The 25,114-nt window shown below is 40.6% G+C and overlaps 1 protein-coding gene across 8 annotated transcripts in view; it reads right to left on the bottom strand.

Moving 5' to 3' along the window:
- LOC102694761 (histone deacetylase 9) overlaps positions 1-25,114 on the bottom strand; it is a 185,103-nt gene that overhangs the window by 82,797 nt on the left and 77,192 nt on the right. For all 8 annotated transcript variants that reach the window (XM_015357938.2, XM_015357935.2, XM_015357936.2 and 5 more), the window contains 9 exons: positions 20,103-20,344; positions 18,489-18,639; positions 17,492-17,618; positions 16,834-16,955; positions 5,928-6,059; positions 5,126-5,241; positions 2,745-2,867; positions 1,442-1,649; positions 679-896 (listed from right to left, as the gene is read on the bottom strand). In XM_015357938.2, coding sequence (XP_015213424.1) covers positions 679-896; positions 1,442-1,649; positions 2,745-2,867; positions 5,126-5,241; positions 5,928-6,059; positions 16,834-16,955; positions 17,492-17,618; positions 18,489-18,639; positions 20,103-20,273 — 1,368 coding nt within the window. In that variant the 5' untranslated portion in view covers positions 20,274-20,344. The remainder of the gene's footprint in view (positions 1-678; positions 897-1,441; positions 1,650-2,744; positions 2,868-5,125; positions 5,242-5,927; positions 6,060-16,833; positions 16,956-17,491; positions 17,619-18,488; positions 18,640-20,102; positions 20,345-25,114) is intronic.

Raw genomic sequence — 25,114 nt, forward strand, 5'->3', positions numbered from 1 at the left:
TTGAAAGTTAAGGCCGCCTTTTCTTTCCGAGGTCCAGAAATGAAAAGGCGTGCAAGGGTCTTAGTGAATTAGCGCTATGTACAGATCACCACGGGATTTTCACCCGCAATGACAGAGTCTTAAAATAAACTGTTTTGCTTTTTTAATCATGAATTGTAATATGCAGGCTTCAAAGGGATTTGCCAGTTTGTTGTCAGTTTATTTTTAAGCCTTGTGTATCAGAAAAGATTGTATCAATGCTCACAGGAGGATGTCCTTTATACTGTACATGTTCAAAGTTTTCCATGCCAGTGAAGCTCTGTGCAGTTGCACGGGCACAGAACTCGCTGATGGAAAGAAACTGTAGGAATATCTTTGCCATTAGCATGTTAGATAACGGGCACTTTTGCTAAATTTATTTGAGTTTTGGATATATATCACCTGCGGTTTTCAAAAGCATGGTTATCACCACAAGTCAGCTGCAGATTGTTATTTTTAGCATGGCAGGAATATATTATCATTAATATAATGTTGGAAAAACAAGCCATAAAGCAATAGCTTAAGAAAATAAAAATAGAAGTTTTAGAACAGTCTACACATGATTAGAAAAAAAAAGCTCTGCCACTGCTATATTATCAGTGTGCAACAATGATGAAATTAAAGGCCACTGCTGGCCCGGGTCTGGAAGCAACCGGTTACCTTGTTAATCTGGATCTGCTGCTGATACTGTTTCTGCTTCTCCAGAAACTGCTGGTGCTGCTGCTGGATAACAAGCTGGGCCAGGGTGCTCTGGGGCAGGGGGGCAGACTGCGTCCTGTTCAGAGGCCGGTGGCGCGGCAGTTTCTGCCTCCCGCTGGACACAGGCCTGTCCTTCATTGCCAGAGGGGACTGAGGCAGGACAGGAACTGAGCCTGGACCTGCAGGACAGAGAGAAAATCACCCTACAGGAGCTGAAGCAGGAAGCCCCAGTAAATATTCCAGGCTTGGATAGAAATGTATCCTTAGTGTACAGTATGTTTCCACCCGGCAATCATTTCACCTTTGTAAACCCTAAAATAAAGCCTTAAACCAATATCCTTTATAAATGTAACTTGAGCCAGTGGGTCCTGAAAATAGAGAAAATAGAGCCTGAATATGAAATCCTGTAAACTATACATACAGTATGTATGTCAACAGTACAGTATGTCAACTGTACAGTACTGCACAGGGTGGCAATCTGATAAGACAAGAGAAAGGGTGTGCCTTTCTACAGGTAGAACAGTGTTGAATTCTGCCCTTCAAAGCCTCCTGTCCTTAAGGTTCACTTGTACTCTTTCTTTGTGGAAACGTATTCATCTCTCTGATAACAGCTGCAGACATTTATTCAACCTCTCTTGCACATTTGGATTAGAGATTTGCACCGGTGAATCACCACTTGGTGCTTTCAGAATCATAAAAGCACAAACATTTCAGGGGAACGTACCAGAAGAGAGCATCTTTTGCTGTCGCATTTGTTCTTTTAACAATAGATGCTGCAGGAGCGCCTGGTGACTGTTATTCACTTTTGCTTCCAAGGCAACAGGAGGAAGACCTGACTGAAGAGGCACCCCTCCGACATACTGTCCTGGCAAGGGCTGCCTCATGGCCTGCACAGCGGCCTCTCCGGGCTTCTCCTTCAAGCTGGTGGCAGCCTGCGCATAACAGCAACAACAACAAGAAGATACTTATATTCTACTGCATGTATTACATCTCATTAGGTGTCTAATAATAGGAAAGTATGGTACCACCGTTTAAAAAATAAATTTTATTTACACAATATGGTGTGCTTAAACAAGGTCAAATTCTAATCTCCACCCTCTTATGGCCATCATTTCTGCAGCCTTCCTCCCATCCCAGCTGCCTCCCTGGTGTCAGTGCTGATCTCTGACCAGTATTGTCACTTCCTCAGCCAGGTGAGTTAACACCAAGGAATTAAGTACTTTATCCCTTTATACTCATCAGCACCTTTCATCCTTAATATAATTTGACCCAGCTACTGAAATATATAATATGGGAAATGCTTTGTCACTCCAGCCTGCAAGGATATTTCTTTTGCTTGTGTTTTGACAAAGGCTTTAATGTAGTTATTGCATCATGATGGCATAAGAGCAGCATACTGGCTCTGCTTTTGTTAGGTTGGCAACTAATAAAAGTTTTGGGGATTTTTTTGTGGAGAGCTGGAAATACAAATCCAGTGCTTGAATGCTTCTCGCTAAACAAAAAAAAAAAGAAAAAACTGATCCATTGCATGATGTATTATCTACAGTTAAAACAAAGCATACAATCACTGCAATGTTTTAAATGCTGGTGATGAATTAGGTGATAAAGAGAGATAAGAGCACTGCCAGAACTGGACACTGGAGCTCCTTATTTATCTAAGGGATATAAAAACCACAGGGGTGAGAGTTCACTGCCCTGAAGCCATACATTAATCCTGTGTGCCACTGCCTGTGGGTCTCCCCTCCACCAGCCCCCAAGGCTCCTGCCACTGCAAACAGGAACAGAAGGTATTCTCCAAACCGCACGATCACTAGAGCTGAGACCTCTCATCAAAAAATTGTGTGCACAACGAGAAGCACTAAGAGGCTCCGAGAGATTCAAATGCATGAAAAAAAAACACTTCAGCTGATTGATCTACTCACCTGCATTTCTTTTCCCCCATACTTCAGTTTTGTAAGAAACAATAACTTTGCAGTATGCAACTATGCAATTCTAAAAGTCCGCAAGTCACGGTTGCAATAACTTACATTAATTGGTGAGGACACAGCTGGGAGTCCCAGGGTGATATTGGGTAATGAAGGGGATGTGTAGAGACTTAGTAAGGTCATTGATTCTTCGGGTTTCAAGACTCTTTGATGTGAGAGGAGACGCTGCAAGAGATAAATGGCATGCTTCAAAACTCGGACCCAAGGTGGCTGGATTCCAGAAAGACTATATAAAATAAAAGTGACTTGCAAGAGACTGTGGAGATATTATAGGCATGGCATATCCTGGCTCTGTAACAGAGAAGAACTGGTTGCACTGTGATATCTAAAGATACCTTCACCACCAAGCCACCCACCCCAGTATACACATCCCAGTGGGGATCCCCGCTCAAACACACTTCCTTTATTCATCAGAGCCATCCTTCAGCATGTGGTTTGAGGATGCCCTTGTTATTTCTTGCCACCCCCAGTAGTCATTATACAATGACCTGTATGTGGGACATCCGCTCGATACTTGGCCCTGGGGAACAGTTGTCTCTGAAAACGAATACCTAATGTAACAGTACAACAACATTGGTTGCTTATGCTGCAAACAGGAAGCATATGGGAGACTCCTGATGAACCAGTGCTTTCGGAGAGATAGTTTACGGGGGTTTAAGCTTGTGTAAATATAATAACAGTTCAGAATGTTGTTAGAATCTAGAAGCCAACCGACTGCGCCTGGAATATCAATTAACCTGGAGAAAGACAGCCCCTGTTCACTCTTCGATCTCTAAGGCTCTTCTACAATTTCACTGAAGGTTCATGGGAGAGTAAACATTGCGCCTGTTTTCCAAAAACACAGCCGGTCAGTAAAGATTGTTTGGAGATGCGTCATATTAGTCACTTTCAAATAATGTACGCTATTGTGCCTGCAGTCCCGAGGAAATGTTCACTCGCAAGAGCAATAAATCCACAAGGGAGTGCCTGAGCAGTGCCTCAGAACACACAGTCACTGGCATGGTAAAGAAATACGCAGTCATCTGATGGAGAAAACAAGGCCATTTAGGTTTTTTAATTATTCTTTTTACTCAGGACCAAATTAGAATTTAAAGACCCAGGATGAATTTATTTTTATGTAACAATGCTGAAACCTAGGAAGGACCTGAGTAGTTATTTTAACTCACGATACGGAATGTTCAATTTATTCTCAAGCGATCTCTGTTACTAAATACTTTTACATTAGAGGCTGAAAAGATTCAAGTCAGCTTGCCTTCCCAGTATCACTTTCTGTTTCCCTTGACAGGAAACATATTTCCATAAGAGCCTGATGGAGGGAAAAGTGATGTATCCTTCTGACAGGTCGCGTATATATATAGCATGCGCTCTGCCTAATCCGAGCAGTGAGTATGTGTTTTGCTGTTCTTTAAATACCAAAGAAACACCTACACTCACTCTTTGAAAGTCAAACCCAGTAGCCCACTAGGAATATTAATATTATGAGGATTAATAATATGTTTGCTCAAGATAAAGCACCTACATTAATATCTATTTTTACATGCTAGAGGAGAATAGTGCATGAGATTGTTGTGTTTGTAAAAAAAGAATGAGTCATTCGGAAAGCCCAAAGTAATGATCTAATAAAGGCTTTTTGGTGTTGTTCAAACGAATCTTTTTTTTCCACAAAAGAAATTAAATCAGAAATTTGAAATTTTTTTGCAGAGTTTCAGTGCCATGCATAGGGAGTCCAATTGAGCGGGTCATGATGACCAATTGAGCATTGCAGCCTCTGACAGTTAATACAGCTCTTCAGAGCCCACCAGGTCCAGACAATGTTCCATTCACAGCATCAACAGTCACTAAATCACACTGCATTTGTAAAAACTATCTGCAGAAACTGCAAGTACTCATTTGTAAATCTATTCATATTTTAAAAAGTACAAAATACATACTGTACCTACAGTGTACAATGATTCAATTTAAGAATGGATTTGATCGTGAAAATCAATCAAAATTGGGTTTAGTCCATGCAGTTTTTAAACAAACAAATTGAATTTTCCTTGTTACAGCTGTGGCCCTCAGAAATGGTTCACAGTGTTCTCAGAAACAAAGGGGATCTTTCTGACCTGTGTTCAGGAGTAAGCTCAGGAGTGTGCTCAGGAGATGTGTTCTGGTGTGTGCTAGGGGGTGTGCTCAGGGGTGTGTTCAGGAGTGTGCTCAGGATATGTGTTCAGGAGTGTCTTCAGCAGTGTGCTCAGGAGTGTGTAAACTAAGTTCTCCCACACAGTGGATCTGTTCTGACTGCACTTATGGTGGATGTCCTGACCTGCAGTTCGGTTTTAAATATCGTATAGTTGAATTATTTCTGATCATTTCAGACTTGATTTTTGGTTTTCCATCTACGGAGAGGGGTGTGTTGAGCCGGAGCATGGGCTGAACTGTACCTCAGTCTGAGCCGCAGTGGGCAGCGAGGAGGGCCCGTTCTCAGCCCCCACTGCAGTGGACACGCTGTTAGGAGAGCTGGGTCCTGATCCTGGGACACTGCTGCTGGGGGTGGTGTCTGTGCCGAGAAGCAGATGCAGAACCCAGAAGTGAAAGCAGAGCAAAGCAACAATTGTAGCCTTTCAAGAAGGCAGAATCAGGGGCTGAAACTGACTGACGCACGCAGCATCTCTACACCCAGGCTTTCCCTTATTTTTTCTTTAAGATCGTTCTTTGACAGCAATCAGATCCCATGTAGTGGGTTGTCCTGCTTGCTAATGGCCCGCTGTTCTCCCATGAAGAAATCAGTACTGAAAGCCCACTGGTGGGCAAGGCAAGCAGGACTGCTCTTAGTAAAGAGGCAGATCTACACTGTGACGGACCTGTTACATACTGTAATGAAATCTTTCACTGGATGCACCAGTCAGTTCAGCGTAATACACTGGGCCTCAAAGGGCCACACCAAAAGCACTGAGCGACACACACTGATGTACAGCATGTCTAACTGTTTCTAAATCCCTAACAGAAATAATCATTCAAACACCTCTGACATGGTTATAACATCCATCCATCCATTTTCTAACCACTTTATCCAGTACAAGGTCACAGGCGGAGATTCCAAACAATCTAAGCAGATTTGGAATCTCAACAGGATGTAACAAATCTCTGCAAAAGCCCATTTAAAGCAGGCATGTGATACGCGATATGTGCGATATGCAGAAGTGCAAATGGTCTTGGAAATGGTAGGAAATTGTATTTTCTTACCTGTCAATTCAAATGTCCTCTTTTTGTATGAACTGATTACATTTCCATCTTTCCTTCTTAGTAATGGGCTGCTTCTTCTCTCTGCTACCTTCTGTTTTAATCTTGAACGCACTTTCAGGTTGGGTTCAGAAGCTGGAAGATTAAGAACAAAACAATTGAGCACTTGCACCTGCTCAAATCACACCTCGTAATGATTGCAGAATGCAACTACAGAGGTTTAACGATTCTTGCAAGTGAAACCAACACACTCAAAGTCCTTTTTTATATAAAAAATCACCCTGAACAGCCTTTTTTGGGCAATGATATATAAATGAAACAGGATTGTAAATTTGTTCTAAGTCATCTGGAATAAATTAGTCTCACCAAAACAGTGCATAAGTGGATAAATCTGCTACCTGCAGCCCTCAGTGACCACAAGGCCTGATACAGTAGCAGCACTTAAACTAACAATGGCCAGCGTTATAGCTTTAGCAGAACACCAGAAACCCTCGTTCTTAATCTGAACCAGAGATGTTAGGAATGAATCTCTACTACATGGTTTAGCACTGAACTAATCAGGACAGGAACCTGAAGTAAGTAAAACTGACACTGTTGAAACAGTCTTAACTCAGGATTAAAATAGTTTTTAGGTAAAACAAGTCATTGCCCTTTTATAAAATTATAAGGTGCAAAGACAAGTAAGTGGTATGTGTTCTCAGAATTGAAGCAAAGGAGATATAATTACCACTGAATTAAAACTAATTCAATCAATAGAACAAGTAATGTGACATTTTCCTTAGCATTTGGGAAGCTGTAGTTAAATCAGAATCTTCCAGAAAAATCTGCTTATCAGGCACTGTCTGACTGATAACCCCTTCGATAGAGCTGAAAATGAAAATAATAAAATAACATACTTTTTATCAGCCAGAGAGAAGAGTCTTTGGAGACACCGTGTCACTGCATGATTTTTTTGAGGATTTTTTGGTGGGGCAGTGGATGACAACATTGTTTATTATTTGTCGGCAAATTGCATTTGGATATTTTTTTTTATATTTCTGTGAAACGGAGGCACGCTTGCAGGTTCTGAATGTCTAGTTTTGATTCATATCAATGATATAAAAAGACATCATTATCTGTCTGGTGCTGCCTTGTGAGTCTGGCTGAGTGAGTCTGGAGTCAGTAATGAGCAAACGAGGAGGCGCTCTTCACCATGAAGAGGGGAGGGCCTGAACACACCTCCTGCTAAATACCATGATAGTTCGTTCAAAACGATGACCGTTTACCAACAAGCACAGAGGACTGGATGAAATTTGCACCACATTAAACAGAAAACTATGGAGAGTTTTACTGACATTTAGATGATGATGGTGTTTTGGATTATTGTGCGGTGAAGGTTTTTCATACACATATCCAGATGTACTATTGGTCTGGAGGCTCAGTAAATTAATGCAGGTCACCCCAGTGAGTATGTCACAAACTCCTGTGCCCTTCTCTGCTTCATCCCTCATCCCTAGTTAAAGCAACGTCTCGCCTGGTTTTATTGAGACATAGTTTTCCCTTAGAGAAAAGAGACACCGTACAGTAGCTAACAAGGTGCTGACCGCTTGTGCTCTATGTAGGTGCAGAGCCCAAAACCGCCGGCAGTATCTGATGCTGTTGAGAAAATCTATGTGCTGCTGGCTTAATTACGACGCAGAGCGTTAATTCTATTTATACCATCTCTCAGCTGCAGAGCAGCAGACAGTTTCCAATCCAGTGGTTTCCTAATGTGATTCAAGTCCTGCGGCTGTGGGAGAGAGCTCTTCAGAGCCGGCTGGGGAGCTGCATGAATCTTTTTCATGCGCGGCTGCCCTGATTGCTTTCTATTTTTATAACACCGCCATCATGCTCGGCATCCAAATCAGTGGCTTGAAAAACAGGCAGGAGCCCCAGAAGCAGGTATGTCTGCTCTGCATCCTCAGTGTGACGGCAGTGCAACAAGAACTCGGGATTTGAAAAGAGATTTCCACTCTGAAGCAGACGTGCAACACCTCATTCTTTCAGACAAACTGCCTAAGGTTTTCAGGGCTTAATAATGATAATAATAATTGGATTTGTGAGTGAGGCCAGAGGTGATATCTCTGTGAAGTACACCAATTTTTAACATCTCGACATTAATTTGGTTTAATATTTCCATTTTATTACGTAACAAATCAAGGATTCTCACAGTTTTACAGTCACTGCCTTGGCTCATTATTAACAGAAATTTTATTAACATGCACTAAGTCACATGAGTGCCAGGATAAATGCCTTTACCAGGTTTTACTCCAGTCTACTATACACCACGATTTATAGTTCAAGAAGTTTTTTGTTTTACTTTTCAAAAGCCCAGACAAGGCAGTTATTTTTGTGCTTTGCTTGAAACTTGGTATTGCTGAAAAGAATAAATTCAAACACCAAAAACAAATAAATAAGGGCACACAGAGCTGCACTCTGTCCCATAAGCTCGAAAAAGAAATTCCACCTCTAGGGCCCAGTGAGGACAGACTATAATTATTCTTCTTACACAAAAGCAGTCCCGAATGCCCATAGGAGGCTTTAGAAAACTGGTTGATTTTAATTGTAAACTACTGGCTAAACATCTAACATTAAAATAGCAAAATTCACCTGTTTTGGGGTTGTTCTTATATTGACATGTATATTCTTTCTGTGCAGTAAATCAAGTTTATGGTCAGGTTTAATCAACCCAAATGAAATGAGGGGCTTGAAGGATTATGTGATCATCAAAATCCTCTTAATGATCTTAGTGCCTAAGATTTCCACATAACAACAGAATGATGTCGCTAAGGCTGCTTAATGAAAATAAAGAAATAAAAACTAAAAGGATACAAAAACATGTGCCAAGACATGAAAGCATTATACTTGAGAATACCACTCTCTGAAGCACAAAAGAGAACTTTATTGTCATTTGTGACATTTAGAGAGAGAAAATATCCTCTATGAAGGGTATTTACTGTCAAACGGCTACTCATCCCCTTCTGTAAATGAAATAACACTAAACAGGTCAAGACACACAGAAGGGCCACACTTCTGTGGGTCACTAAGGCTGCCTCAGCCAGTGCTCCATTCCACATGCCACGACCTGAATCTATTCTGGTCATAGGCTATATATAAGGTAGATGACCGGCAAGCAGAGATTTACAAGAATAATCTACTTTGCAGTGGCTAAGCTTCTTTTCTGGGTAATGTGGCCAGACCTCTTTCACTGGATTATTGTCAAATACTGACCACAGAAATGTGCCTGTCTTTGCTGTTTGATGAATACATGCTATAACGCAAGACTCATTTTATTCCACGCAGCTGCAGACATAGCTGTGAACAAGGACCTGCTTCAGGCACAGAAATCATCACAAGTCAGTTTGGATTCCTACAAACGTATCTGATTGAGAAATAAAAGGCTGGCAGCGCACTTTTACTGTAAACCACAGTAACGGAAGCACAGAGTGACAGAGAGAATAGCTAATCTACTCACAGTTAATTGATGAGAAGTGTAAAAAAATTCCTTTGACATGGACCTGGTACTATAGGTCAAAACAATTAGGACACCGTCATAAATTTATTAAAAGTGTGCTGGAATGTAATAGGGTTGTACTACATGGTACTAGGAAAAAAAACAAAAAAGAAAACTAATATAAACTGCAAAACAGATTTGTAAAAACATAAATCAACCTGGCTGTAGGTGTTCCTCCACGACAAAACAACAGCATCATTGTAAAATTCTTTTTATTCTGCGGTGCTTTCAATCATAAGAGCTTTTGTGAATTGTTTCACAACAGAAATATGCACCCTAATGAACTTATGCCATTAAACCAAAACATTCATTGACCTGAGGGCTAACAGGAACATCTAATGCCCTATGAAATGATCTGTTGTTTCATCGAATTAAAAAATAATGAAAAAACCTACAGGTGGGCAGGTGTAATTGGACACCAGTAGTCTAGTATTTTAAAAGTAGGATATGTTTACTGTACAAACTGTTAACAGAGGGCAAAAGTATTACAGCAGAAAACAATTACATTCGTCCATTAGACAAGTGAGAGGTAAATGAAAAGTACATTATCTTCTGCCCCTGTTTTCAAAGAACTGATGGAAACAGCTGACTGGCCACCTAGCTGCTTCCTTCTGATACCAGTACTAGAGAGGCTAAAGGCTAAGTCTCTGAAGGCAGGGAAACTCCACTTCTGCTCAGATCAGTAAAAAAAAAAATCTATGGAACATTTTTCAATGCTTCCAGGAATAAAGGCACTACAAGTCCACCGTGCTATTAATAAATCCAGAATGCGGCATTAATATTTGATTTATCCTTCAAAGGGTTCAGTGATAGAGCCTAGAAATACATTTTAAGGGACTTTTTCCCTAAAAGCTTCTCTTTCTTTGCGGTAGAGCTGGTTAAAGCTGTCCAATTAGAAGAAAAAGTGTCAGATATGCTGAAGCAGGTGTCAGACAGAGAAAACTCCTGGAGATATTTTGGAGCAAAGGCAAAAGAGGCAGGGTAATAAAGCACACGGCGCTGTTCGTCTCAAAGAACCTGCTTCACACACAGCTCAGGCAGTGAGTGAAATTACACAGCTATTCAGCATCGAGGGCTGGGGAACATCTGATACAGTATGCACGCTGTAGCCGATGTCCATTTTGAGAGCTGTTAGCACAGTACGTGACAAATGCAAGTGCCACAATCATTTATCTAAATGTGTAGGACTGGATGAATGTTAAAGCATAACAGGACAGATTCATCACTAAGAAAATACTTTTGAAGGAATACTAAAAAAATAATGTCCCCTGGCTATTGTTATCTTTTGTACCATATACTTCTTTTTCTAATAACACTATCATATACCCCCTTGTAGTTATTCTTAAAAGGTTGCACAGAAAAGTGAATATTTTATTAAAAACATCAGAAGGAGGCCTGCAGTAATGTTATTCCTTAAGAAAATACTGTTGTTTGGGCTAACTGACACTTGATGAATATTGGCTATTAGAAAAATACCACAAAAATATTTGTTCAGCAGTTAGAGTAAAGGTTTTACACGTATTTAATTTGATGAGAAAATATATATGGTCTACATCTATTGTTTATGTAAAGGGCTGCTACTAAATAATGTTCTAACTGCCCAGTCATCGTGGTTCAGTGTGTTAAAGCAATGACCCATTTAAATAAATATCGCAGAAAATTCAGGAAAGTCATGCAATGAGACTTGGCTCTTACCAAATGCACTGTAGCTTCATGTCTGTATCTGCAATAACCTTTATTTTCTCTACAAGCTTCATAATAAAACAGTCATTTCAAGCTAATGACATTAAACATACTGTAAATAGCTGTAAATATGTGTAATATTATAACTATATGAAGTCTGAATTTCAGTTAAAAAAAGTTCTAAAATACAATATTTGTTTTGTACTGTACAAAACAGAAAGTCAATTACATCCAATTACACCTAAATAATTCTGTCGACCATCTGGTAGCATTTACTCTTTCATGTAAAGGGAATATTTTCTCTTTCACACATTATAGAATAACCTAAAAGGCAATTCTGACTCCTCCTATTTATTTCAACGTCGTTTAGTGACTCAGATTATCGTTTCTACGATCTATAATTCACTTTGAATAGATTCCATGATTAGTAACACATTCATCTCCAGATGCAAGTGTGATAACCTGGAAGCTACTGCAAAATGCAAGGAGGCCCCTGTTGCTCATGAAGTTTTTAGTATCTGCTCTGAAGGTCTCATGCAGGCGATCAGTGATATCAGTGAAGGCAACAGCTTCAACAGCGTGACAGGGCAGGTTGTTACAGACTCCAGCAACTCTTCATGTAAACAAGGACGTCCTGTACTTGGTTTGAACTGCAATTTGTTGCAGTTCCAATTTAATTCCATGTCATTGTTTCCATGCTTTGTGTTTCGCGGTTGATGGCGTGCATTATAATTAAGAGCAGCCGCTTTCTGCAGACCCGCCACTGGACAATTGAAAAAATCAGGTCTCCTCTGTTCAAGACAAGAAGATGGTCAGGCAGTGTAACTCATCCTGTTCAGTCCAGGAACGCATCTGGACGCTCTTCTCTGGATTGGTTCCAAAGCAGCAAAATCTTTTTTTTATTTTTCAAATGTGGTGACCAAAACTGCACAAAAATTCTAAATTCTAACAAGGACATTGTACAATTTTAACACAGAACTCCATGATTCGAATTCCACGGGTTAAACTAACAGGTTCAAACAACATTCTTTTTAATGGCTTCTCTACACCCTCTAGAAGATGGGATTTGTGTGTCTACATAAACACATAGTGTAGTTTTTTATATTTTTTTTACCTTCATGTAACGAACCACACTTGCGTCAGGTGTTTGCCCTGTCTTGAATTTTGTCTTTGACTGTTTCTTTCGTCTGAAGTGATTTAACAGCTGTACCCATTTATACAGCTGTGCATTTTACTGGCACAATTTTTCTCAAGAGAAAAACAGCGGTGCCTCGCACAGGATTAAGGTAACAGCCTTCCATTTATGAGTCTGCAACCCTCACCAATACTCTGCACTGCAACACTAGACAGGCATAAATATTAGCACTAGAGTCTACCAAAGCACTTTTCCTCTTAAACCAGTGAACTGGAATTATATTACCTTTATTATAATTTAATAATCAACCACACTCTCTTTAAATTCGAGACAGCAACAATATTAAAATTGCACATGTAGTTTTAATGCAACTGTTATAGGTTAAACCTTATGTAAACTAAAAGCAAGGGATCTTTTAAAGCAAGTGAAACAATGATCATCAAAAATCTTGTTCATACATTTTACCTCTAGAAACTCAAGATTCTCTTTTTATTTCACTCATACTGCATGAAAAGATCAGGAATACAAGTGCTGTTTTACCGGCTTCCCATCTTTATTAATAGGAGCCCACTTGGAAAAATAAACTTCCCTGTCATGTTCAATTCTGCACTGTGTCGGTTCCTCAGGTCGGTGACAGCTGCCAATCCCCCTGTTTGTGATAGCAGGCGCAGTGCAGAACAAGTGGAACCTTTGTCTCCCACATGCGTGCCAGCCACAGAGCAGGCTTTAATGAGGACAGACAGGAAGTGGAGGAGGGGGCCTCTTGTGGAAAAGACCACATCTAGAGGCTGAAACCTGAGGAACAGGAAGTAAGCTCTTGGATGCTCTTGTCAATGCAGGGGAATTATTATTAAAGCAGGAGAAGGGCTATTTTTAATATCATACACCCTGCGAATACCCCCCTCCCCCCAAACTTCTCAGGTTAGCGCTGGAATTAATAGGAAGGAATAAAAATACGCACAAATTGTGGCTTTGAAGTTTAGCTAACAAAACTTTGTTTGTGACTCCCTCATCAGGATATATTTTCAGAAAAACGCCTTTCAGCTCCATGACTTCCTTTAAAAAAATACGTAGGAAATTCCAAAATAACATAAAGAGCCCCGAATGAAGTCAGGTAACAAGGCCAACTTGAGGTTATGTTTATTTTCAATTTAAAACAAGCTCAACTATAAAATTATTCTAGATTGAGATTGCTGTCGCATACTGTAATGTAGTTGAATAGAAAGGCATTTCATAAGTTAACATTAATAACAGAATCTTCAGAAATACTCTAGGATTTCCCTTTGAACACAGAATTAAAATTAAAAGCTAAAACCATTCAAATGTGGTTAATTAATGATAATTCCTAAATGTGTCATTTGAATCTTTCTACAAAATCATTTCGATTTTTACATTCTTAACATCCTCATCTAACTCAAAGAAGGACATCTTACATTGCTCATATTATAACCTTGAATTATTTCTGCAAATGAGCCATTATTTCATGGTTTGGTGGCTTTTAAAAAGTGCTTCCCCATAACCTGTGATTTCCAAGAGCCCTCCTAAACGTATGAGTTCTGGCACAGAATGTCTGTAAGGTAATTGTTCAAATGAGCATGAAGTGACAGACCAAACACAAAGCGCTTTCATGTCCTTCTGAAGTGCTTGTTTAAATGGAACAGACTTTATAATTAACTAAATTGAGTTTACATTATACATATAACTGTCCGCAAAACTTAGGATATAGTCCCCACTGCCTATCACTTAATTACATACATATACAATGTGCCACTCCATATGGTAGGGTAATTTACTACATACACATGTATAGTCCTGTAATTTGAAAGAGGACAAAGGTGGAAAAAGCAAAATGGAATTTCCTTAACTTCACAATAAATCTATGCACAATTTCATTATGCCACAGATTTCTGAGGGCCTAATCGACGAGAATGTTTTTATTAATTAATTTCAGTGCTGACTTCTTTCCCCTGATGTTTTGCTGAACACAGATATGAAATGTTATAAATATATCAACAGTCCTTCTATATTCTCTTGACTCTTATTCATCTATAATTAGCAACCCTTAATGAAGGCATTCAGGTCTGAATCTTCCCTCTTACTGGGCAAGAACACTGTCAGCATGCAACCTACAAAAGAGCAAGTGGAGATTCATTCTGTGCTGACAATCTTGCTAAAAAAGGACAAAGAAAACTGACTGCTGTAAAGGATCATTATCCTTTTTTAAAATGTATTTACAGGGGTTATCCTATTATTAAGAGTGTGATGGTTAGCCCTGGTTTGTCGAAATTTTCCAGCAAGCTCTGATTCTGTAATATCGATTGATCTGATAACATAACATCCACATCCAACATTTGCACTAACATCCAAATTACAGCCAGAGAGGAGCGCAGTGGACAGATAAACCATATTTGAATATGTCAACGACAAAGCACATTGGTAAAAAAGAGGCAAGAATTTGTGAGAATTTTGTTCCCAACATGCAGTAAAATGCGGACGGAATAGGATATTGGTTTGTCTAAACACCCTCTGCAAATATTGGAAAATTAAAGGCACAGTAAGATGTATGATATGTCACTCTTGTCCTGTTTTTCAGTGTTATGTAGTAGGCTACATCAGAAAGAATAATTAGGTGTTGAATTGAATGCACTGGCCAGCTTAGTTGCTTGACCTTTTAAACCACTGCAATGTTCTAAGACCGGCGTGAGCAAACCAAAAAAAGAAAATATCAACCAGTAAAAATGCGATGTGGGTGATGGTTACGACTGGACCGCAAGGTCACGAATAGACAGTGAGGCGCTGCTAACACTGTGTGGCAGAATGGCGAGCACAAGAGCAGCTGAGATGCTGTAGAGGAGAGCAATGCTACGATGAGAAAGTGTATCCTGTCTAGATTCCAACTTCTGTGTTCAGGTGTAAAAACGTGTTATACAGCTCAAGTCCTAACTCGATGCAGAACGTGTTACTGTTTCAACCCTGATAAAGACATTTGGTGGAATGTACATGTCCTGCTTTGCCTGCTTTGTTACAATGGATTTTCCAGTCCTTAATACAGTTAAATGCCCTGTTTTCCCACCTCTCCTCTCATTCAAAGATGAACAGTTCATATTGCCATGAATGTCTAAAATATAAATCTTAAGCTTAGCCAATATCTTAGGCTTACCACACTGGTGGTCAAAAATATGTTTGCAAATTCAACATGCTGTATATTTATTTTAATTAAGGAGATACTTGCAGATTACTTTAATGAATTTAAACTTTACAGAAAAAGGACAGCACTTTATGTACCACTGAATCTGCATACATCACATTGCTGCTTTTTTTAAAATACTATATATGCAAATGAATGGGAGAGGAGAAATTGGCTATTTTTTAACAACACTTGCACGCCAATATTGTGTCTGCCATGACTTTTTTACTGTCTCTGGCTACTCGAAATTTGAAGTATATGGTAAAAGCATCTAGCTAATTTCAGATGCCCTTTTTACAACTCCAGAAAATGGGTCTGAAATGCTAGATCTGTCTTGTGGCACATTACCAGTGGTGTCACAGTGGGATGTGGGCTTCCCTGGGGCAGAGGAAGAGAGCTCACCCTTGCACCAAGGGTCAAGCTGATCCAATTATCAAGGCTGTGGTGGCTCCTATGGCACCACTGTCCTCCTGGAGCCCTCCCAGGCCAGAGGCTCTGCAGTGACCCAGATGCAGGACGCTGTGATCACATTCTGGCTGATCAGGGCAGGGTCAGATATGTCTCTTCCACACTGCGCTCCATTCAGACTGACCTCCTTCAAAATCATTTGTTAAACCCTGCATTAACCTCAAGATTATCCACTATAGAAAAGTACCCTTTTTCATTACTTTGACCTAAAATGTAAACAGGAGCATTTGCTGGAACAATTAGCTGATGCTCTGAGATGTCAGCTATGTGACACTCACCATTGACCTCAAACCACTGTGATTAATGTCTGTAAGGCTCATCTGCAAACATTTAGCCAGCCTTGGTCTTTTTTTATTGTTTCTTCCTGAACTTCTCCTCTACACTTTAGCCCACATTTGTCAAGACAGTACAAGCTGCTTCTCACTCTCACCCACCCGAGGAAAGTATAACTACTAGTCCAGCAAGTCGAACACACGCACAGTTCAGATCAATCTAGCAGCTGATACTGTAAACCTATAAGCTCGCAAAAGCCAGAATATAATCAATGCATATATTACATGCACAAAGCAAGGCCTGTGTAAAAGCAGGGAAGTCAGAGTGATAGCAACAGGGTATCTGTATGTTCCAAGGCATCCTAAAACCCCTCTCTCTTCTGAGAGCAGTGCAGATGCCTGAAGGTTAATAACCAGCAGTGTTTCATAAAACCCCAAGGAACTCTGAGCTCCCATTGGACCTAACACTGTGAAGTCTCCCAACTATAAAATTAACAGTGCATGAAAGCTTTTTTTTTAAATGATTGATTAGGCTATCCATAATTTTGTCCTAAAAAAGACAGCAAAAGTATATAAGGAGGATAATTTTAGCTTTAATTGATACCAGGAGCTCAGACGGGCGATTGACATACCAGTTTTCCTCAGTGGAAAGTCATCCTTTGAGTCCTGTGCCGCTGGCAGGGTGTACTTGTATGTGGGAGACGTCCCGCCAAGGGGAGGCGAACTCTGATCCAGTGAGGTGTGACGGCCTGCCCTGTTCACAGTAAAGGGTCCAGATTAATTCCAGATTTCCGTCTACCTGCCTTCAGTCAAGGGCAGTGGGGAATACTGGTGGAGCAAGATGCAAAAGCCTTGCCTGGAGGCCTTAGGAACTTGACTTTCCATTTGTAGAATTTCCCTCCTGCGGGTATAAATGAATATTTGAGCAGACAAACGTGTTTTTTTTTCCTTGTTTGCGAAGTAACTCTGATCGCTGTTGCATTTCCACATGTTAATCATTCCGCTGGTACAGCGTACAGTCCCTTATTTTTAATAAATATCATAGCTCTCTTTTTGTGAGAGCGCTTGGATGGAGGCTTGGATGGAACCTTCCAGCAAATGAACCGTGTGGAAGAACAGACAGTAATTTCAAACTGGGTATTTTAAAATGTATGTTTACCTTGCAGAGTCGGACATAGTGGGCCATGTTGCTGGTATGTTTTTGTAATGTCAGTATTGTCCGTAAATTCCTCCCCTGCCCTGTGTGCCCCTGGGAATGAAAACAGCCTGTACCCAGGCGCTGAAACTCACGTGTGCCAGAGCTTGGGCCTCCGGACCAGGGAATGATTCACGTCACTGCCTGCTGTCTCTTTACTGGCCGATTTGCTTAATAAAAACTCCTGGAGTTTCTGCTTGACTTCCGTGCTGGCCACTGCACCTGCCGAAACAAAATCCTGGATCAATACGCTTCTGAAAGGGGCTCACATAATTACTGCTTGTTCCATGTAATATATTTACAGCTGCGCTCACAGAGAGGGGACCTCCACTTGGTGAAAGCAATAAATTGTGAGGTGTCAGTGCTTAGATAGAACAAGTCGTTCTATTGCTATGGGGAATGGAGCAGTTTTCGGATTAACCCCTGAATGAGCGGTTTAACTAATGAGCAAATGTCTCCCTCTTGTGGGCAGTTAGAAAGTCTTCCACGACAAGGCAGTGGGAGTCCTGTTCTTTCGGCCTTCATGTGAGAGACCTGCTGTACGCAGGACCAAGACAATGAGCTCAATGTGCCCCTTTTTCAAAAGGATGAAATCTGCAGGCATCCTGCAGAAAAGGAAATAGTATCCTGCAATATTAGGGTGAGGTTTTGTCGTTTCATTGTGTTTCATTACCAAAATCACTTCCAGTATGGCAGGGAAAAATTTTAAAATATGGGTCCAGAATACAGACGATATACTGTGGTACAAAAAACTCAGAAAAGCTGAACAAAACGCTGTCGAAATAACACTATTATCCTCTGACACCATATTCGTAAACAAAATGCACCTTCCAACACAAAGCCCTATCGCCCTTCAACAGCGTTACCCAAAAAACACACACGGAGTGAAGAAACGTCTGTTCCATCTGCGGACGCCTTCCTCCTGGTGCCATCTCACCAGGGGGCAGGAGGGATCTTTACATCCTAATGAATTCTGGGAACAGCTCATGGGACTCGAGCCTCAGTCGCAGCCTTCAGGCCTGCCGCAGCGCACTGCCCCCCCAGACACACAAGCGCGACACGACCGGGACGGAGACGAGCGCCGGGCCTCACTTTCTCTGGCCCTGTCCTTGTTGCGGAGCAGGAAGAACTGCTGCTCCCGACGGTGCCGTTCCATCTCCTGCTCCTGGCTCTGCTGCTCCGCTTTGCGCTCTTTTTCCAGCAGCTCCTGCTGCTGCTTAATGGCCAGCAGCTCCTGTTGTAACTAAGAAGTACACAGCATTAAAGATCTGCGATGGGCCGTCCGGCATTTTTTATCAACACCTGCACGCGGAGAACAAGCCAACTACGGCAAAAAACAAAACTGCCAAAACCAAGATCTGAAGGAATGGACGGCATCAGTGGAAGAACACATTCGCCTGTCGCTGATGAGTGCGAGATAGTGTAGCTTTTGATTAATGTTGTATTAAAAAAGTTTTAAAAATGGAAAATGCAGCTTGCTTATCTCTGATTGTGTCTGTTTTGTTTAGGTACTATAGAATAGAGAAAGGGCAACTAGAAAGTTAAACTAACAATAGATACTACTTCATACACAAATTGGGTTTCTGTTTTGGCTATTCGGATGATGCCGTGTTTTTTTACACCTCAGATGTGGTGAGTGTGCCGTTGAATCTCAACTTTCAGGCCCGGTGTACTGCCAGTGTTTTGGATTTCCTTGTTTTTGGGGTCAGATTTTACTCTGCAGTCCAGTAAAGACTTTGAAGAGATGACTGAAATTAAACTGCTGACTTTTACAGCTTTTGTTTTATTATCACAGTTTAAAACTATACAGTATTTACATACATGCATACGCATCATATACTGTACACACACTGTATATATTATTTTACCAGGTGTTAAGGTGTACTTTTTGGGGTTTTGGGTTAGGGGGTCTATCCTTTAAACTTCATACTGTATTTAGACAAATATTATATCTAATTACAAATAGAATTTAAATAGCATGTTCAATCTAGAATTGAATGATTCTGAGCCCGAGGAGCTCAATCAATCATCAATAGTATTTCAGAAACACAATCACAGAGTCACAGAACATTTTATTTTCAACCTGTGTGATCAGGCACATAAATACATCATCTGGTGTTGCCGTGACAGCAGTAATTGTAGAACATTCTGCATACTGGTAGTCGTAAAAATATTTGTGTATGGCTGATAAGTTTAAAGAGCAGCAGAGTAACAGAGTTTTTTATGCTGGGATATGAAAGTACGCACGATTGATAGAAAATAAGCTCAGTTTCTAAATAAAACTCATTGGCAGGGACCACAGGGGAAACATAATACTATCCTGGTCTCTATTTGTGGATCAAGATGTCACCTCTGTTGAAAATGACGTATACTAGATGGACAAATTTTACTGCTTAAATGAAATCTTGCTTGATTATTCAGCTGCCCATATATAAAGGGAAGGAGTTATGCATGAGCAGTTTGTGTTCAATGTCGCTGTTGTTTGACGAAGGACAGAAATAATCACCCAGCGGATGCTTTTGTATAATTCAAGACGTGACCACAGAAATCCGCAAATGACGAACGCTAAAAATATTCCGTTTTATTCAGCACAGCCAGAAGAAAGCTGCCACATGGAAGGCCAGAATTGTCAGTTGCCAGCAGTTACTGAAACAGACCGGCTTTCTCGGCGGAGATGAAAAAGTGCAGTCCGAGGTCACGCCTCACCTTCAGGTGCTCCTGGAGCTGGGCCTGGTGCTGCCTCGTCAGGCTCTCGTGCTGCTTCTGAAACTCGCTGATCAGGAGCTGCTTCTGGATCTGCTGCTGCTTCTGGATCAGGAGCAGCTCCTGGTGCAGCTGCCTCTCCCACACCGTGGGGTCGGCCGCCGGCATCGTCATCCTCAGGTCGGTCCGGAGGTCCAGTGGCGTGACCGGCTCCGGCCCCACTGGCAGCTCGGGCTTGAGGTCCACTGCGGGAGAGGCGACAGGCCGCCGTGAGCCGGGGCGCACGGCGTCCCACGGGGGAGGGCGTTCCGTTGTTTCATGAGCAATAAACGAGCAACAACACTTCTGGCACTCCTGCAGCGCGAGTGTCTGACAGACCAGTGCGAACGCCTTCAGATCTGAAGCGAAATGTCTACAATGTCATCTAGCTTTTGGACAGGAGCTGCTCTCGCACACTAGTCAAAACAAATAGCAGTCACTGCATCAGGGAGTGTCCTAGTCAAGGGACTCGTCTTCAGTGGGAAACACACCTGCTTCTGGTTCAACTATAGGCTTTGAGGCTCTATGTCACTTACAAACTGTACAAAACAGCCAGCTGCAAAGGTGGCCGCGGTTTGACTGAAGAAACTGATCTTGTATAGTGCTGTTCGTCTAAGGTCACTTCCCAAGACATGACCTCAGAAGAAAATACATTGTAAAGCAGAGTCTAGACAATTCTGAGCCACAATGCAGAAGGCCCTTTTATGTCCTCAAGCCCCACAAAAGAGAAAACACTACCCCATTATTCCCACAAATATTTTCTTAGCTATCAAACAAAAGCCTTCCCATTGAGACTAAAGCTGTTCCTTTTTAGATTTAAAACACAGCACTGGCATAAATACGATAAGCAATGCTTAACCATTAGGACTATCACTGTTGGAAAGCTTTAAGAAGATATAGAAAATACTCTTCATATAGTCAGGATACAATTTCTGACAGGTTCTTCTTAGCATTTCTTTCAGATAAAAATAGGCACTTGTAACACCTTTCCCTGTCCTATTTTATTCTATTTTCTCCCAGCACAATTCATTTAATGTTTCAGCTTGCCTGCTGAAACTTTTGAAGTCATCACTCCCAAGGACTTGTTTAAAAAATGATATAATTTCACTGTAACAGAGAAATCTAGGCTAATGGTAAACTTCAAAAAGCTACTTGGAAAGCAGAACATGAAGAAAAGAAATAATCACTCAGAACTCAAATTCAGCAAAACACCAAAGAAGCCCAGATAAAAACCTGAGAAACACCAGAGGATTAAAACGCACAATAAAGCCTTCAAAGGCATAAATCTTGGCTCTCGTGATTATAGGATTATTTTATCATTTGTATAAACAAATAAAGGACCGACATCCATGCATTTGGTACACACTTGGAAAGACCCAGAATCAACTTGAACAATTGAACAGTTTAGCACACAGGCCGGAATAATTCTGGTGTCCACTGGTGCATCGGTACTGAAATCGAGTCCTGCTCTTGTCTACAGGTAAATTACAAAAATCCGAAGACAAAGTTCCCTGTTCTTCTAATCTCCTGCAGTAGTGATTTGAGGGGCGTCAGGCAGCTGTGGCAACCAAGTCACTGCTTTGATTTCATTTCGCTGTTTAGATTTGTAATTTGTTCTCGTGATTATTCGTATTCATAGCAGTTTTATTAGCAGGAAAATCAATGGCATTATTACAAATTGCCCTTGTTATTTCCAAAGCTGCTCTTGATTATAAATAATAGCTGTTAAGGTACGAAGGACATGCTAGGCAGGAGCCCAGACTTTCACACGATGTATTCAACAGCAATCCACAACCCATTTGTCTAGACTAAATATAGCACAGTTTACACAAGAAATCAATAGCACTTTCTGGGAGCACAGTGAAGGCATTAATATTTCATGACATAGAGAGATGGCAATCAACAAACTGACATTTCTTCGCCGTCTGACTGTGGCCTTCTTGATGAGTCACAAGTACTGGACCTGGACACAGACTTGTTTTGTACCTGTCACAATCTCCCTCTATTTTTACCATTTATTTCCTTGAAGGTAACAGAGTTTTGGCCCTTCCGGCTCTGACAAGATAGCAAGCCTCCCTAGAAAAGACAGCCTTGTGTTTTTGGGAGGGAAATGCTTGCTGTCCATTTTGAAGGTGCTGACTTTTTAGAAACCCAAGAAAGCAAAACTCCATTCAAATATTTCAAAGTAAAGGTCTTTTAAAAGGGAATTTTTAATTTAATGAATTACTTTTTTTTTTCATTGATGACCTTGTTCATATTGATGCTACTGGGTCCAGTATTTGAGTGCTGAAATTTTATTAACTCTCACTATAGAAATAGTACTCGTGTTAAAGTACTTTCTGTTTCTGACCAACTAATTTATATAAATGTTTCTAATTGCTCATTATACAATACATTCTAAGGGAAGGCAGTGCTGTAGACCTTAGTCCTGTCCTACTCCAGCAGTTCTGATGGTTTTTGTCCATATCACTTCATATGACAAAATATTGGCAGCTTATATGATACATGTTTGCAAAGGCACATGTTCCACATGAGAGGTAATTCCACAAGTAATAAAAAAGAGTTCCACACTGAATAAATACTGCCTCTTTCAGCCAAACCGTTTACAATCACAAGAATAAAACAGGTAGGCAGAAGATACATAGACTTTAACATGCATTAGTCTTCTAAATGAAAACATATCAAATTTAAAAGATAAATACAGCCTTACTGTTAGTATGAGTACCATTGACTTTGAAATCTTAATTTTAACGATGGAACGCAGATAGAACACTCAAGACACATATAGATTATTTTTAGTTCTAATTGGTTTACGTGTCCTGATTTCTGCTGTATAAGGACCACAAAACAGCAGACTTTGCTAATGTCTTATCTTAAAATGCGGTTAAAATTGAATGAATGCCCCATATTTCAAGGATTAAGCCACACAAACAAAAGAAAAAAAGATTACACAGTCCTGAAGGTACCATGGCTAGGTATCTATAAACAATTTATATGTGAGTCATAATTATTACATAACATGATCTGATTCCATATTTCATATTTTGGTTTGTGATTTCACATAAGTGTTTAATTTCATACTTTCATAAATACTTAAGGCAGTAGACTGATCTGTAGGTCTCAGTAGGGCTGGGCTGGGGGTTTTCCCAAAGAAAACCAGGTTGCCGCTGTATGTTGGTGTTGGTAGACCAGTAGGCGGCGCTATTCCTTTTGGATCAGAAATGATTTTAACCTATGCCTGGATCGTGTCATAAATCCTGGATTTATAAATAAATAAATAAATAATGGAGTTGATAAAGAGGAGATCATTCTGCCCACCTATCTCATTTGGTGTTTACAACCGCTTGGTCTTTCATAAATATACTGTGCCACTAAAATCAGAAATTTTCACTGTTAGACTTCATCCACGAGTGGGTGATACTGGCATTTTTACCTCACTATCTGGCTGTCATCAAAACACAGTATTTTTTTTGATCACCCTTTCCTTCTGCAGAATAATTTTACCGATCATACGACTGGGCAGCTGTAGCTAGAATTTTTTTAGGCATATTTTTGGAACAAAAACGTGACCTGCATGCCACCTGCCTGGTGAAATATTTCTGGCCCCGTTCAGCAGTGGCGCGATCTGCTGTACGACTAGAACCAGAAATAACCCAGGACAAACGTCCGCTGCAAGGCTCGTCTGAATCTAGACCTGTCTGAAATCGGAAAGTAAAGGGTACAGCAATCTTCTTTTCAAGGTGAAGGAGCCCAGGAGTACAGGCAGAAAAAACAGACCTCTCCACTTAGCTGTTAGAGCTTTGATACACATCACACGGTTTGCTTAATTCACGTTTAAAATGCGGCTGCAAACCTGATATGAGCAAGAGGGATAAAAAAAAAGGGAGGTTAACTCATGCACGCCGAGTCAGGAGAAGGTTTTTCATCTTTATCAAAACATCTGTAACTGTGCTTGGAGTGGTAATTATAAATAGAAACATGAAACCAGGCGGCTTAATGACAGGGCTGTGACCTCCCGTTGTCATGGCAACTGTGTCGACATAATTATGTTAGTAGCATAAAGATGGATGCAAGTTGCATTCAGATAGTGCACTCTTCTCTTCATGCAGACAGTAGAATGCTTCCTTTCTTTTTCTTTGTGTCGGGCCCAGGGATATTACATGTGAAATCCAAGCACAGTCACGTAGAAAACAACGTGTCAAATAAAAGCACTGACATCCACAGCAAATTGGGAGGCTAACTCGAAATCGTAATAAAAAAAACGAAATACACTTTCATCTCTCTGACTGTGCTCTGACTTCATCGTTTCCTCGGGAGTGGTGCTTTCACAAAGGGCTCCTGTAACAGGAGAGGACGTAATCCAAACACAAGCTTTGAACCTAAACTTCGGGCTAATTTCAGTAAAAATTGAAGAACTGTTTGCAGACAGGGAGCGTATCTGCCACAGAACTGAGTCTATTTATAGCTCTAAAAGATTTGTTCCAAGTATTCAAAGCTTGCAGAGTAAAGTGTGCAGGTTGAACACTGACTTGTGTGAACAATTGCAAAAAGGTATTTAAACCACATTGAATTTTCGACAACTGTTAGGAATTATAGCAGAGGATGATGCAGCACATACTATGCATACACACGATGAGACTAGAGCTGTGAAATACATACTTTCATGTGGGTATTTCCAACATGTGTTTAAAATTAGGACTACAAAACTAAGTTTAAACAGAGACAGATTTATTCATGGCATAATACTATCACATCACTAGTCTATAACTTTACAATCTTTCACTCATTCGTTACTGCCTGATTGATTTTAAAATTAGCATTGACTCCTAGCATTAGTACTTACAATCAAAGCTGATATGTTTCTCGTATTTCCACTATGAGAAGCTTTAACAAGCGATTACAGAATCTCGGATGGCCATGAGTCAGGTCTTCAATATATGAATATTCATATAGAATTTTACACAGATATACCTCTT

Source organism: Lepisosteus oculatus, chromosome 10, assembly GCF_040954835.1.
Source record: "Lepisosteus oculatus isolate fLepOcu1 chromosome 10, fLepOcu1.hap2, whole genome shotgun sequence".
NCBI classification, from domain to species: domain Eukaryota; kingdom Metazoa; phylum Chordata; class Actinopteri; order Semionotiformes; family Lepisosteidae; genus Lepisosteus; species Lepisosteus oculatus.